At 35.7% G+C, this 15,000-nt stretch overlaps 1 protein-coding gene across 1 annotated transcript in view; it reads right to left on the bottom strand.

Annotated features, from left to right (window-relative positions):
- Positions 1-2,259: 2,259 nt before the first annotated feature.
- Cht10 (Chitinase 10) overlaps positions 2,260-15,000 on the bottom strand; it is an 88,164-nt gene continuing 75,423 nt past the window's right edge. Inside the window, exons 29-47 of the mRNA XM_086551085.1 lie at positions 14,478-14,657; positions 13,830-14,041; positions 12,952-13,087; positions 12,416-12,558; positions 11,849-12,034; positions 11,340-11,462; positions 10,572-10,890; positions 10,090-10,275; positions 9,553-9,764; positions 9,100-9,235; positions 8,684-8,826; positions 8,258-8,443; positions 7,767-7,892; positions 7,144-7,342; positions 6,556-6,776; positions 6,136-6,369; positions 3,540-3,788; positions 3,154-3,279; positions 2,260-2,803 (exon numbers count right to left, since the gene is read on the bottom strand). Coding sequence (XP_086407211.1) covers positions 2,642-2,803; positions 3,154-3,279; positions 3,540-3,788; positions 6,136-6,369; positions 6,556-6,776; positions 7,144-7,342; positions 7,767-7,892; positions 8,258-8,443; positions 8,684-8,826; positions 9,100-9,235; positions 9,553-9,764; positions 10,090-10,275; positions 10,572-10,890; positions 11,340-11,462; positions 11,849-12,034; positions 12,416-12,558; positions 12,952-13,087; positions 13,830-14,041; positions 14,478-14,657 — 3,479 coding nt within the window. The 3' untranslated portion in view covers positions 2,260-2,641. The remainder of the gene's footprint in view (positions 2,804-3,153; positions 3,280-3,539; positions 3,789-6,135; positions 6,370-6,555; positions 6,777-7,143; positions 7,343-7,766; positions 7,893-8,257; positions 8,444-8,683; positions 8,827-9,099; positions 9,236-9,552; positions 9,765-10,089; positions 10,276-10,571; positions 10,891-11,339; positions 11,463-11,848; positions 12,035-12,415; positions 12,559-12,951; positions 13,088-13,829; positions 14,042-14,477; positions 14,658-15,000) is intronic.

Below are 15,000 nucleotides of genomic sequence, written 5' to 3'. Positions count from 1 at the left end.
TGCCGAGAAGGGGCTCGCTTCTTGCGCTGTCTGGACTGGATGGGCTGTATGTGTTCATATATATATATATGTAATATATAAAATCATACATTATATATATATCTATATAAATATAAATATATATATTGTATGTACTGTATGTATATATATATATAAACATATATATATATATATTATATATATATATATTAAAAATATATATGTATATATACACATATATATACACCACACACCACACCACATTATATGATATATACCACTATATATATAGTTGATATATATGTGTGTATATAATATATATATATAATATATATATATATATATATTATATATGTATATATATATATTATATAATATATATATATAATATTATATATATATATATATATAACTCGTATATATATATATATATTCTATAATGTGTGTGTGTGTGTGAGTGTGTGTGTGTGTGTGTGTGTGTGTGTGTGACCCGTATATCCCCCCTATATATATCTATATATATATATATATATATATATATATATTATATATATATATACTATATATATGTATGTATATATATATATCTCAATATATATATATATATATATTATATATATACATATATATCTCTTCATATATATATATATATATCTATTTATATATACATATATATATATATATATAAATATATATATATATATATATACATATATATATATTATACATACACAAACACAAATAAAAAAAATCAGTACAATTTCTCGACATATCCATACCTACATTTTTCATCTTTCATTTCTTCTTTCTGTTCCCTCTCTCCTGTAACTAAAGTTGGTTCACAATCAACAGTTCGTTAGCGAGCAGCCAGTCCTGCTTCCGTTACGTAACAGCTGATCTCAAAGGAAGGGACATTTTATTTCTATTTTTCCATATTCTTTTTTTGTTTCCACTTTCCTTCCGTCTTTTGATTTTCTTTTCCTTTGAGATTACGACGGATTAGAGCAGAATCGAGGTAGTTAATCACACAAGTTCTTAATGATGAACTTCGTAAGATTCATTTGGTGGTACGTTTATTTTAATTATTTAGATTGCAATATATCTATTTATCAATATGTATATATTGAGATCTATCTATTCACGGATATCCTTCAGTGGAATTACCTTATGTAATAATATTTTCAGCTAATGATGCAAGGGTTGTGTTTTTCTGAATCCTATAGTGGAATTTACTTATGCAATAATTGTCTTAAATGACACACAATGCAAGGATTGATTGTATATCTTTCTGTACGTATAGAAAACCCTATTAAACATGCCATTTGTAGTTACCTGTTTGGTTTTCATGATGAAGATTTTATAACATTAATAATTTTACTTTTCGGAATATATATACATTTAATCTTAAAAAAACAATAAAAAACTAAGAACAATATAGTGAGCAATTCTATTTACTGGTGTCTGGACGGAGCTCGATCTGCCGTTCACGGTAGTTCAGCATTGCAAAATATGTATATGCTGATGCATGGTTACATATATATACATGCATATACATATATATATCTATATATATATATATATATATATATATATATATATATATATACTTAAATTATTTTTATATATATATATATATATAATACATTATATACATAAAAACTAAATACAATCCATCAAAAATAAAAATAAATAAATAAATAAATATATATGAGTATATATATATATATATATAATATATAATATATATATATATATATATTATATATATATATATATTATATATATACATACACATATTTATACATATACACACTGGTGGCCAAAATTAATGAGCAACTAAAAATGTGCACAATGACAAATATATTTTCTATTTCAATGAAAAGTTTAGTAATTTGCCATAAAATATCAGAACTCGATATATAGCACTTTAAAGAGTAAGGAAACACATAACTCGAAACAAATCAAAATTATTCAAAACTTTTTATAGAATTTTGTGAATGTTTTGCCACAAATTGGAAAGTTTTTTCGACTGGTCTAAGCCATTATTGTGTTACTCATATTCATGTGAATTTACACCAAGGGCATTAGGCTTGGCCTTGATATCACGTCATAGTGATCGTGTCCTTCATTGAATAGGATATTTTAGTTACTTTCAAGAGATTTTGCCAGCTGATTTAGCCTTTTTAGAATCCATACCTTTCTTGCATATGCCACATTTGCAACTGCACATTACAGTATGCAAAATACACTCGCCTTTAAACCGTTAGAATAAAAGACACATTGGATTTTTTATCGTATTTTATTGATAAATAATAATAATAATAGATAATGCCTTGAAACATCGCATAGCTTCACATATTTTTTTTTTTTTTTTTTTTCATTGTAGGGTGTTGGGCTCAAAATCGCCTGACACTCCAAACATCTCAACAATCCCTAATGCAAAATGGGAGAATAAAAAAAAAAAATCCTTCAACTTCTATCCCAAGTTCCGATAAAGCAGATTAGCCTCCAACGCCACGTCATCAATCCAACATCAACATAGGATGTCGTCATCGTCTCTCCTTCGTTCTCGTTTTCTCCTCCTCCTTCTTCTCCTCCTTCTTCTTCCTCCTCCTCTTCCTCCTCCTTCTTCTTCCTCCTTCTTCTTCTTCTAGCTTCCTCCTTACATGTTGCACTTAGGATCTGGGTCCGGATGGCTCCTCAGGACTCTGTTGATGGTGCGCAGGAGTGGGTGGGGTTCGCATCCGCAGCGGTTCTTGAAGTCGTCGAGGTCGAGGGCCCAGATCATGCCGCCTGCTAGACCCATTTGCTTAATCCATTCGGACTGGAGGGGGAACAAGGGGAGGGGGGGGCTTGGTTAGTCCTCGTAATTTTTTTTTTTTTTTTTTTGAAACTCTTTATTGGTTTTATGACTTTTCTAATGATGTTTTATCATGTTTTATTTTTCTAATTATGTTTTATTTTGTTTTATTTTTCTAATGATGTTTTATTTTTTTCTAATGATGTTTTATTATTTTATTTTATTTTATTTTTTTCTGTGTGTGTGTTTTTTTTTATTATTATTATTACCGAAACTGAGGATCTCTTCCCGAATGCTTCGGAAATAATGCGAAGCAGGAATCAAAACAAGAATGAAGAGAGAATCCATTTCAAAGAAGAGCAGTAACGACTTACCTTGTATCTGATCATGGCGATGTCGTCATATCCGACCCACTGGTTTCCACTGTAGGCATAAGGACCCATTCTGCCTTCGGGATCCTTGACTACGGTGTAGCCACGGTTCAGGACACGGTCGCAGACCTGTCACGAAAAAAAAAATGTTGATATCCAAATATACAAGAATTCACTCTTCGAACTGCAAAGAGAATTAAGTATGCTTATCATAATTTCATTTCCCTTAATACTGAAGAAAAGATACATCATCCTAATAAGGGTATAAAAGATCCCATACCTACAAGACAAAGCATACAATACCTGAAACACATACGACCACACGAGTATCTACTACACCCACACCTAAGCAACTACGACCTCGTAAACCACCTCGCCATACGCCCTACCTCGTAATAAGCCAAAAAGCCACCCGCCCTCGTGAACTCTCCAGCTGTGCCACGCCCGTAAGCCTTCTGGTTGAGGCCGTTGTTCGAAGCCGAGGCCAGGGAGAAGGACTGTCCGTAGAGTGGCATGCCCAGGACAAGCTTCTTGCGGTCGGCTCCCTTCTCCATCCAGTAGTGGATGGTGAAGTTCTGTTGGGGGGGGGAGGGGGATGTTTTATGAGTATTGTTATCACTGTTTATTATTATTGTTATTACTTCTATTATATTATTATTATCATTATTATTATTATTATTATTATCATTATTATAAATACTATCATCATTATTATTATCATTATCATTGATAATATTATTATCATATTCATTATTATTATCATTATTATTGATAATATTATTATCATATTTACTATTATTATCATCATTATCATTATCATAGTTATGATAATAATAATGATAATAATCTTCCTTATCAATATCATTATTACTATTACTATCATTATAATTATTATCATCATTCTTATTGATAATATTATTATCATATTCATTATTACTATCATTATTATTATTATTATCATCATCATTGTTATTATCATATTCATTATTATTATCATTATCATTGATGATATTATTATCATATTCATTATTATTATCATTATTATTGATAATATTATTATAATATTTACTATTTTCATCATTATTATTGATAACAGTATTATCATATTTACAATTATTATCATCATCATTGTTATTATCATATTCATTATTATTATCATTATCATTGATAATATTATTATAATCATCATTATTACTATCATCATTATTGCTATCATTATCATTATTATTATTATCATCATTATCATCATTATTATTATTATCATTATTATTGATAAGATTATTATCATATTCATTATTATTATCATTATCATTGATAATATTATTATAATCTTCATTATTATTATCATTATTATTATTATTATTATTATTATTATTATTATTATTATTATTATTATTATTATTATTATTATTATTATTATTATTGTTATCATTATTATTATTATTATTATTATTATTATTATTATTATTATTATTATTATCATTATTATTGATAGTATTATTATCATATTCATTATTATTATCATTATTATTATGATTATCATTATTATTGATAATATTATTATCATATTCATTATTATTATCATTGTTATTATTATTATTGTTATAATCATTATCATTGTTAATATTATTATTATTATTGTTATTATTATCATCATAGTTAATATGATTATCATATTCATTATCATTATCATTATCATTGTTATTATCATATTCATTATTATTATCATTATCATTGATAATATTATTATCATATTCATTATTATTATCATTATTATTGATAAGATCATCATCATCCTCATTATTATTATCATTATCATTGATGATATTATTATCATATTCATTATTATTATCATTATTATTGATAATATTATTATAATATTTACTATTTTCATCATTATTATTGATAACAGTATTATCATATTTACAATTATTATCAAAATTATTGATAATATTATTATAATATTTACTATTTTCATCATTATTATTGATAACAGTATTATCATATTCATTATTATTATTATTATTATTATTATTATTATTATTATTATTATTATTATCATTATTATCAATACTATCATCATTATTATTATCATTATCATCATTATCATATTCATTAGTATTATCATTATTATTGATAATATTATTATCATATTCATTATCATTATCATTATTATCATTTTCATTATCATTATCATTATTATCATATTCATTATCATTATCATTATTATCATATTCATTATCATTATCATTATTATCATATTCATTATCATTATCATTATTATCATATTCATTATCATTATCATTATTATCATATTCATTATCATTATCATTATTATTGATAATATCATTATCATATTCATTTTTATTATCATTATCATTGATAATATTATTATAATCATCATTATTATTATTATTATTATTATTATTATTATTATCATTATTATAAATACTATCATCATTATTATTATCATTATCATTGATGATATTATTATCATATTCATTATTATTATCATTATTATTGATAATATTATTATAATATTTACTATTTTCATCATTATTATTGATAACAGTATTATCATATTCATTATTATTATCATTATTTTTATTATTATCATTGTTATTATTGTTATTGTTATAATCATTATCATTGTTAATATTATTATTATTATTGTTATAATCATTATCATAGTTAATATTATTATCATATTCATTATCATTATCATTATTATTATTATTGTTATTATCATTATTATTGATAATATTATTATCATATTCATTATTATTATCTACTTTATTACATATTAATTTCTTCATTTAATTACACCAATAAGATAACTCTCTCTGCCTACAATTTTATTCACAGTCTCTTCTCCTTATTTCTTCTTTCATTCCCTTATTTAGTCACATCAATGAACAGATACTCCTCTCTGCCTACATCATTTACCCCCACAATGTAAACCATTATATAAGGATATAGTTATACAAGCATTTCTCTTCTCACCTTGTATCCAGTGTCGGGAATAATCGTTTCAATATGGGTGCTGATGGTAGTGGTTGCAGGCTTGAGGGTGGTCGTCGGTCTTGGCCACCAGGGGTTTGACGTGGTGGAGGAAGGGGCGGGGGTGGTACTGGGGACGGCAGGTGGGGCAGCAGTGACGGAAACCGATGGGGAAGAACCTGCAGTACAGCCTGCCTTGTCTGGCCAGTCGCAGCGGTCCTGTACGAATGAAGATGGTTATCAATGATGTCTATATCATCGTTGCAGCTTTGAGGATCGTATTGCATACACCACTACTACTACTTTTACTCTTAAGAGTAATAGTACCAGCATTTCTACCAACATTACTCCTCTCACCGTTGACCAAGAGAGACGAAAAGCGAACCCTCACTGTTCCTCATTTACCTTTCCGTTCCAGTGCAGGCCTTCGAAGCACCGCCTCTCCTCCAGCTTGCCGAAGAGACACTCGTAGAAGAGGTTGCAGTTGGTTGGGTGGGAGACGCGGCTTCCGTGCTGGCACTCGGCGCCGGTGGAAGGTGCGGGGGCCACGGTGTTGGGCGTCGGGGTGCGGGATGTCACCACAGACACGGCGGTTGTTGTCGTTTCCTGGCGTATGACGGTCACTCCTGGAGGTACCAAGAGGGGCGGGGTAAGGAGAGGGGGGGGGGGCGTTGGTTAAATTATCTATGTACTTATTTTTTATTATCTATCCTTATCTATCTATCTGGATATTTGTCTACCTTATTGTCAGTTCAGCTATTTGGCCGTTGACTTTTATTTATTTATGTATACATCTATTTATATGAAATAAGGAATATAACGAAGCCCAAAGAATTGAAAAAAAAAATGTATAGAGTAATAAAGGAAAAAAAAAGAAAAAAAGAGAGAGAGAGAGAGAAAGCAACAGCAAAAGAGTAGACAAAAATAATAATAATAAAAAAGAAAACCCCAAAATAATAATAATAAAAAAAAAACAAGAGGCTTATCACGCACCTGGCTTGACGATCCCCATGGTAGGGCTGGCAGTTCCCATCAGAGGGCACCCCGGGTCCGGCACGGGGATGTTCCTCAGTACGCGGTTGATCGTCCTGAGGAGAGGGTGTGTCTCGCAGCCGCAGCGGTTCCTGAAGTCGTCGAGGTCGAGGGCCCAGATCATGCCGCCGCCGAGACCCATTTTCTTGATGTATTCGGACTATTTTTTTTTTTTTTGGGGGGGGGAGGGGGAGAGAAGAGAAAAGAGGGGGTTATGGTTGTGGCTTTGGTGGTTGGTTGATTTTGTGGTGGGGGGAGGGGGAGGGGGAAGTTGATGCTACTTTTTGGGGTTGGGGTTTCCAAAGGGAATGGGAGATCTAGGTATTCATATATGCATACTTATATACATATAGTTATTTTACATACAAATCCACACACAAAAGAAAAAAAAATGTAAATATGCACAGACACACACACACACACAAACACACACACACATACACACGCACACGCACACACACACACACACACATCTACGCATATAATCAAACATACATACACACATAAACACAAACACCAATCTAAAACCACAGACCCAACCCAACACCCAGCTAAGGGAGACAAAATCAAAGTCGCGCACAAACCTTGTATCTAATGGTGTGCACATCGTCAAAGCCGACCCATTGGTTCCCCTTGTAGGCATAAGGACCCATCGTACCCTCGCTGTCTCGCACGACTGTCCAGCCTCCGCTCTTGATTTTATAGCAGATCTGGAAGGGTATGTCTGGATTAGTCTCAGGGGCTATTTGGTGTGTGTGTTTTTTCTCTCTTTATTACAAAGAGTTGTGGTATTGTTTATTGTTTTATTGGAACAAGAAGCATGTTTCATTTGCGGAGAGTGCGTGAAGTTAAGCATGGCGATGTGTATTTTTTTTTTTAATTCATTATTGTTAATAAGTAAATAAGTATATCTTGTATATCTTGTATAGTCAGCCAACGAAATATAATCATGACTGCATTTATAATCATAATCATCTCATATCGACACCATCTCTACTACCACAGATTCAGTAATGCAAATCCATGGCTAGAAGTAAAAGACACACACACACACACACTCAGGGATTACACTGACCTCATAGTAGGCCAAGAAACCACGGGCGCGGGTGTAGCTTCCTGCCTCGCCGCCTCCGTAGGACTTCTGAAGGAGTCCGTTGTTCTGGCTACTGGCGAGGGTGAAGGACTGGCCGTACATAGGCATTCCTAGGACGATCTTCTTGCGGTCGGCGCCTTTCTCGAGCCAGTAGTGGATGGTGAAGTTCTGCAAGGAATGGGATTCAGAAGTTTAGAAGTTTAGAAGTTTAGAAGTTTAGACATTTAGAGAGATTGTCTTCGGTTGAGATTGTAAGCTTTCGGAAATATCATGTATGATATAGCGTAGTAACTGTTCCAATCATACGTACCCACTGAAGAAAATTTTTATCATTGATACATATCACTAAACATATTCTTTATTCTTACGGTATAATGACAAGGAAATCAATAGGAAATCATAACTCACGGTGTTAAATGCAAGGTTCTCGTCCGTGGAGTGAGCATACATGGGGGCGACGTGACCTGTCTTCTTGTCCCACTGACCGTGATAGTCATAGGTCATGACGGCGATCCAGTCGAGGTATTGGCTCAGAACCGGAACGTCGTAGCCTGAAGGTAGAATGAGAATGCATTAAGATAATGAACATTAGGAGATTTTAATTATTCATTTATTTTTTTTTAATCATCATTACTTTTTATTCTTATGATCATCATCGGCTATACCTATTGTGACTATCATCCTCAATACCATTATTACTCTTATCATCACCATCAATATTTACGTATTACGAGTTGAAGATAAACAAACAAGTACAAATACACACACGTCAAGAAGACAAACAACACACAAATAGATAAAGAATATCGCAATGAGACCCATACCAGCATCGATGACCTTGTTGCTCGGAGACACGGCGGCAGAGAGAAGGAGACCATGAGGTTCGAAGGCCATCTTGAGTTCCTTCACCCAGGCAGAGAAGGCGTCCTTGTCAGAGGCGGGACCCTTGTTGCAATTGACCTGTGTGTGAGGCGGACGCGAGTGGCATTAGTGTGGATTTGTGTCTGTATGTAGATTGAGTTGTGTTGGTTGAAATGTAGGATAAGGAGATCATTTTTTTTTTTTTTTTTAGATCTAGGATTATCCATTGTTGGTTGAAAACTAGGATAAGGAGCTCATTCTTTTGATTTATTTTTAGATCTAGGATTATCCATGCGGAGAAAATCTAGTAGAACTAACTGCACGTCAACTTTCACCCGCTAACAAATCTAACAAAACGACATCTTTTTTTTTCACTTGCAAGTAGGACTAACAACAAACACCATTTCATCCCTCACCTGCCAGCAGACGGGGTACTCCCAGTCGAGATCCAGACCATCGAAGTTATTCTGCTGAATGAACCCTATAACATGTTCGGTGAACTTAGCCCGAGAGGCTGGGTTGTTCACAAGACGACTGTACTTGTTGCCGGCAGAGTCGTTCCAGCCACCGATGGCGACGAGGACCTTCACGCCCTTGGCTCGGAGGGCGGTCACGCGCTCGTAGAACTCTGGAGGAGGAGGGCGGGGGTGACGTTAGAACTGGTCGTTTATTTTCTATGTCTCGTCGACGTATTTGCCTTTCTATGAAGGATTACTCACTCGATTGGCTTAAGGATTGAATAGATTGTCAAGTGGATAGGTGAGTAATTATAAGACGTCTAAAATAGGTAGAAAAATGAACGAAAGATTGATAAAAAGTCTACTCACTGTTATCAAAGTTATGAATCGAACAAAATGTCAAATAGAAAGATAAATAACACACACACACACACACAAAAAAAAAAAAAAAATAGATAGAGAAATAAATGAAAGACAAATATATAGTCTACTCACTGTTATCAAAGTCGGCCCACGTATCGTGAGGTTTGATCAAGAGGTTGTTGCCGTTGAGGACCGCGAAGCCGTAGACGATGTGAGTGCAGAGGGAAGCGTCGATGTCGTCGGGGGTGTATTTGCCTTCTCCAGGTCGGTACCAGGCCCAGTTGGTGAAGTAACACACCACCTTGTAGTCTCCTGAACCTTGGGGTTTGAGGTGAGGGTGTAAGAGAGGTTTATCTTGTATTGGGGTTCATGTTTTTTTTCTTTTTCTTTATTTTTTTTTGTTTTTGTTTTGGAAAAGGTTTGAAAGGTGGGAGTTACGTTACGCTTGGTGGAAAGCATCTAAAGATTCTGTATGGTTATATAGCCATGGGCGATTCAAATTATGAATATTTGATCAAAGCATTAAAAACAAAGTATACCATAAGGGTTTTATACCCTCGTGCGCCTCTTCCCATTCTCAGTTCATAGACTCTCAGGCCCCTACTAGTACATACCGTCGCCGCTTGGTCGCATGGTTTCGGGCTGAGTCACTATCGGTCTTGTGCTCTCCGGTACCGTGGGTGCTGGCGCTGGCTGCGGTGCTGGCTCTGGTTGCGGTACTGGCTCTGGTTGCGGTGCTGGCTCTGGTTGCTGCTCTGGCATTGTGACAGGACCTGTTACCATGCCATCGCCAGCTCCTTTGGGCGGGCCAAGCACTGCCTTGATGGTGTTCATGAGCGGGTGAGCGCCCTGTCCGCAGCGGTTCGTGAAGTCATCGAGGTCGAGGGCCCACACCATGCCTCCCGCGAGACCCATTTCCCGGATGTATTGCGACTGCGCGGAAGACGAAACGGGGGTTATTCAGACTGCTTGTACGGCTGGATTTTTGTCTTGATTTGTCTAGTTTTACCCATGCCTTATTTGGTCTTAGTTTGTCTATTTACCTTTGCCTTAATCTGTCTTTTTAACTATGTCTTAATCTGTCTTTTTAACTAGGCCTTAATCTGTCTATTTAGTTATGCCTTAATCTGTCTATCCAAGTATTTCTTAATCGGTCTATCTAACTATGCCTCAGTTTATCTATTTACCTATGCCTTGATTTATCTTATACCTTAATTCGTCTTTGGGATGACAAGCATTTAATGACTTTAGAAACATCTATGACGCTCGTGACCCAAAAATAAAAAGGATCGAGATGAACTCATATGAAAGTCTCAATGATTTGTTTAATCATGAGAATGACCTTTTTTTTAAAATCATGTCTGCTACTTCTACTTGTTTACCTTCTTTCTGATCGTATCCACGTCGTCAAAGGACACCCATTGGTTTCCGGAGTAGGCGTAGGGACCCATCCTTCCCTCAGGATCCTTCACGACAGTCCAACCTTGCTGAATGAAGTGACAGATCTGCAAGAAAAATGGAATTAAGTTCGTGAGTAAAAATGAAATAGTACCCCGTGGCGTTTGTTTTTTCGTGGGGGTAACTTTGATATTTTTTTGTTGTGTTTTATTTTTATATTTCTTTTTCTTACTCATGGGATATAATGTGTGTATATGTATTTATTTTCGAAAGATATTTGCAAGCAGTGTTATTAACAATATTCGAAATTATGTAAATATGTTCGAGTAACACAAACAAACAAACACACACACACACACACACACACACACACACACACACACACACACACACACACACACACACAGACACCCCACCCCCCCACACACAGACCCCCCCCCCACACACACACATACCCCCACCGCCCCCGTGCGTTCCTCAGAAGGATCCTCACCTCGTAATAAGCCAAGAATCCTCGAGCTCTAGTGAAAGGTCCTGCTTGTCCTCCACTCCTAGCAGGGGAGTTCAGGCCGGTGTTCGTAGGGTCGTTGAGGGAGAAGGACTGTCCGTACAGAGGCATTCCGAGGACGAGCTTGTTCTTGGCGGCGCCCTTCTCCATCCAGTAGCGGATGGCGAAGTCCTGTGGGATGGGCGGGATGGGCGATTTGGTTAGTGTCTTCTTGTTTTTGGTCTTTTTTGTAGGTGTTTTGTGAATTAGTTTGATTTTTTTTTTATCTTGTATGTTTTCTTTTTTACTTAGTTCTGTCGAGTGATTTTTTTTTTTTTTTTTTTGTCAAAGAAAGCTTTGTGATTTTTTTCTCCATTTTTTAATATTTGTTTCTCGTGTTTTATTTATTTATTTATTTATTTATGCATTTATTTTAAAAAAATATAAAATCGTCACTCTTTTAATTTCATATTTGTTTTCATTAAAAAAAAAATCTTTCCAATCATATCTACCATACTCTTATATTCATTAAGAAGAAAAAAAAAAGAAAAAAGAATCACAACCACCACTTACCATGTTGAAGTAATCGTAGTCGTCTTCGGGGTGGTAGTACATGGGGGCGACGTGACCTGTCTTCTTGTCCCAGTGACCGTGGAAATCATAGGTCATGACGGCGATCCAGTCCATGTACTGACTCAAGACAGGGACGTCGTAACCTGTCATGAGAAAGTTTTTTTTTTTTGTTATAAATACCTTTTTTTTTGTTATGAATACCTTTTTTTGTTATAAATGCATTTTTTTGTTATAAATACCTTTTTTTGTTATAAATACATTTTTTTTGTTATAAATACATTTTTTTTGTTATAAATACATATGGGCGGGATGGGATACGTGCAAGTGATCGATTTATGAACTTAAGCACTTATTTACAGAACAAGGCGTACAAGTATACCCACCCACATACACACACACACACACACACACATACGTATATCCATATATCCCTAAACACATACACACACCCACCCTTATATCGCAACCCAACACACCACACAAACCCTTATCCCTTATCCCTTATCCCAATTAGAAAAGCAACATTCTAACATTACCTGCATCGATGACCTTCTTGCTAGGTGACACGGCAGCGGAGAGAAGGAGGCCATGAGGCTTAAAGGCGGCGCTAAGTTCCTTGACCCACATGGCGAAGGCTTGCTTGTCTGAGGGCGGCCCCTTCTTGCAGTCAACCTGGGTAGGAGGGGGGAGAGGGGATGAGTGGTAGGGGGGGTTGAGTTGTAAGGGGGTGGGTGAGTTGTAGGGTGGGTTGAGTTGTAGGGGGGGGAGAGGGGGTAAGTGGTAGGGTGGGTTGAGTTGTAGGGGGTGGGTGAGTTGTAGGGTGGGTTGAGTTGTAGGGGAGGGGGGGAGTGGTAGGGCGTGAGTGGTAGGAGGGTGAATGGTTAGGGGGTGAGTGGTAGGAGGGTAAGTTGTAGGGGGTGAGTGGTAGGGCGTGAGTGGTAGGGCGTGAGTGGTAGGAGGGTGAGTTGTAGGGAGGTGAGTGGTAGTGTGGTGAGTGAGGGCGGTTGTGATGATGATACAAATGGTGTTGCTGCTTCTGCTAAACATGGTAGTGGTGGAAATGATGGTGCTAAAACAATGATGGTACTCTTACCACTAATAATGGTATTAAAAATAATGATGATAATGATGATACTGATACTAATGCCTATGAGGGTGATAGTAATGATGATGATAATGATAATATTGCTACTACTGTTAATAAAGCTAAGAATAAAAACGTACTAAAAAGATAATGATAATTCTAACAATTCCCAATATCTATTTCCCCTTGAGAACAAACCTAAACAGAAAGAGAACCCCCCCCCCAAAAAAAAAAAAAAAACAGAATTAAAGAAAAAAGCCCCACCTTAAAAAATCAGGTCACGCTTAAAAAAGAAAAAAAAAGAAAAAAAAAAAAACGAGCTCCCCTCACCTGCCAGCAGACGGGGTACTCCCAGTCGAGATCCAGACCATCGAAGTTATGTTTCTTGATGAACTCGACGACGTGGGTGATGAACTTCGCTCGGGCAGCCGGGTTGTTCACAAGACGACTGTACTTGTCGCCGGCAGAGTCGTTCCAGCCACCGATGGCGATGGTGACCTTGATGCCCTTAGCCTTCAGCGCCGTGACCTTTTCGTAGAATTCTGTTGGTGGAGGAGTGTGGGGGAAGGGGTAGGGTGTTAGATATCCGTTCGGTTTATCGCGTTTTTTAATTTTTATTATTATTCTCTCAATTTCTTTTTTTTGGACAATTAGCTGATTAATATATTTCTCATTTATCTATCTGTTCACCTATTTATTTATTCATTAACCTATCTATCTGTTAACTAATCTATCTATCTAATTATCCATCTATCGATCAAACTATCTATATAACTATTTACCTATCTATCAAATCAATCACACAGTCTATCAATCCACCTATCTATCTATCTATCTATCTATCAACAAAACAGTCTATCAGTCAAACTATCTATCAATCAAACTATCTATTCTCCCATCCATCTATCCTACAACCTCTTCTTCCGTCCCCCCCCACCAAAAAAAAAAAAAAAAAAAAAAAAAAAAAACGATACTCACTATTATCGAAATCAGCCCAAGTGTCATGAGGTTTAATGACGAGGTTGCTGTAGTCGAGAACCGCGAAGCCGTAGACGACATGAGTGCAGATCGTCGGGTCAATGTCATCTGGCTTGTACTTGCCGATGCCCGGTCTGTACCACGCCCAGTTGGTGAAGTAACAGACGACCATGTAGTCTCCTGTGGGCGGGAGGGCGGTTGGTGGAATGAGGTGGGTGGGGTTTGTGGGGGGGGGGCATTTGGGGGTGGGTGGGGGATTTGAGGTGGGTGGGGGGATTTTGAGGTGGGTGGGGGGGGATTTGAGGTTGGTGGGGTGGGTGGGGTGGGTGGTATTGGTTGTGTGGGTTATTTTTTGAATGGGGTGGTAGTGTGGGTGTATTTTTTTCGATGTGGGAATTCTGTGGGTGTTGATAAGCAAGGTGGTTTTGTTGGTAGAAAGGGAGAGGGGGCGGGTGGGGGTTTAATGGGGAGATTCTGTGGGCATTTTTGAATCTGGCAGAATCACAAAGACTATACTGAAACC

The sequence above is a fragment of the Penaeus japonicus genome, unplaced genomic scaffold (genome assembly GCF_977035675.1).
Source record: "Penaeus japonicus unplaced genomic scaffold, GWHDUDI00000001_assembly GWHDUDI00000024, whole genome shotgun sequence".
In the NCBI taxonomy this organism is placed as follows: Eukaryota; Metazoa; Arthropoda; class Malacostraca; order Decapoda; family Penaeidae; genus Penaeus; species Penaeus japonicus.
This window is presented reverse-complemented; position numbering and strand designations above follow the sequence as displayed.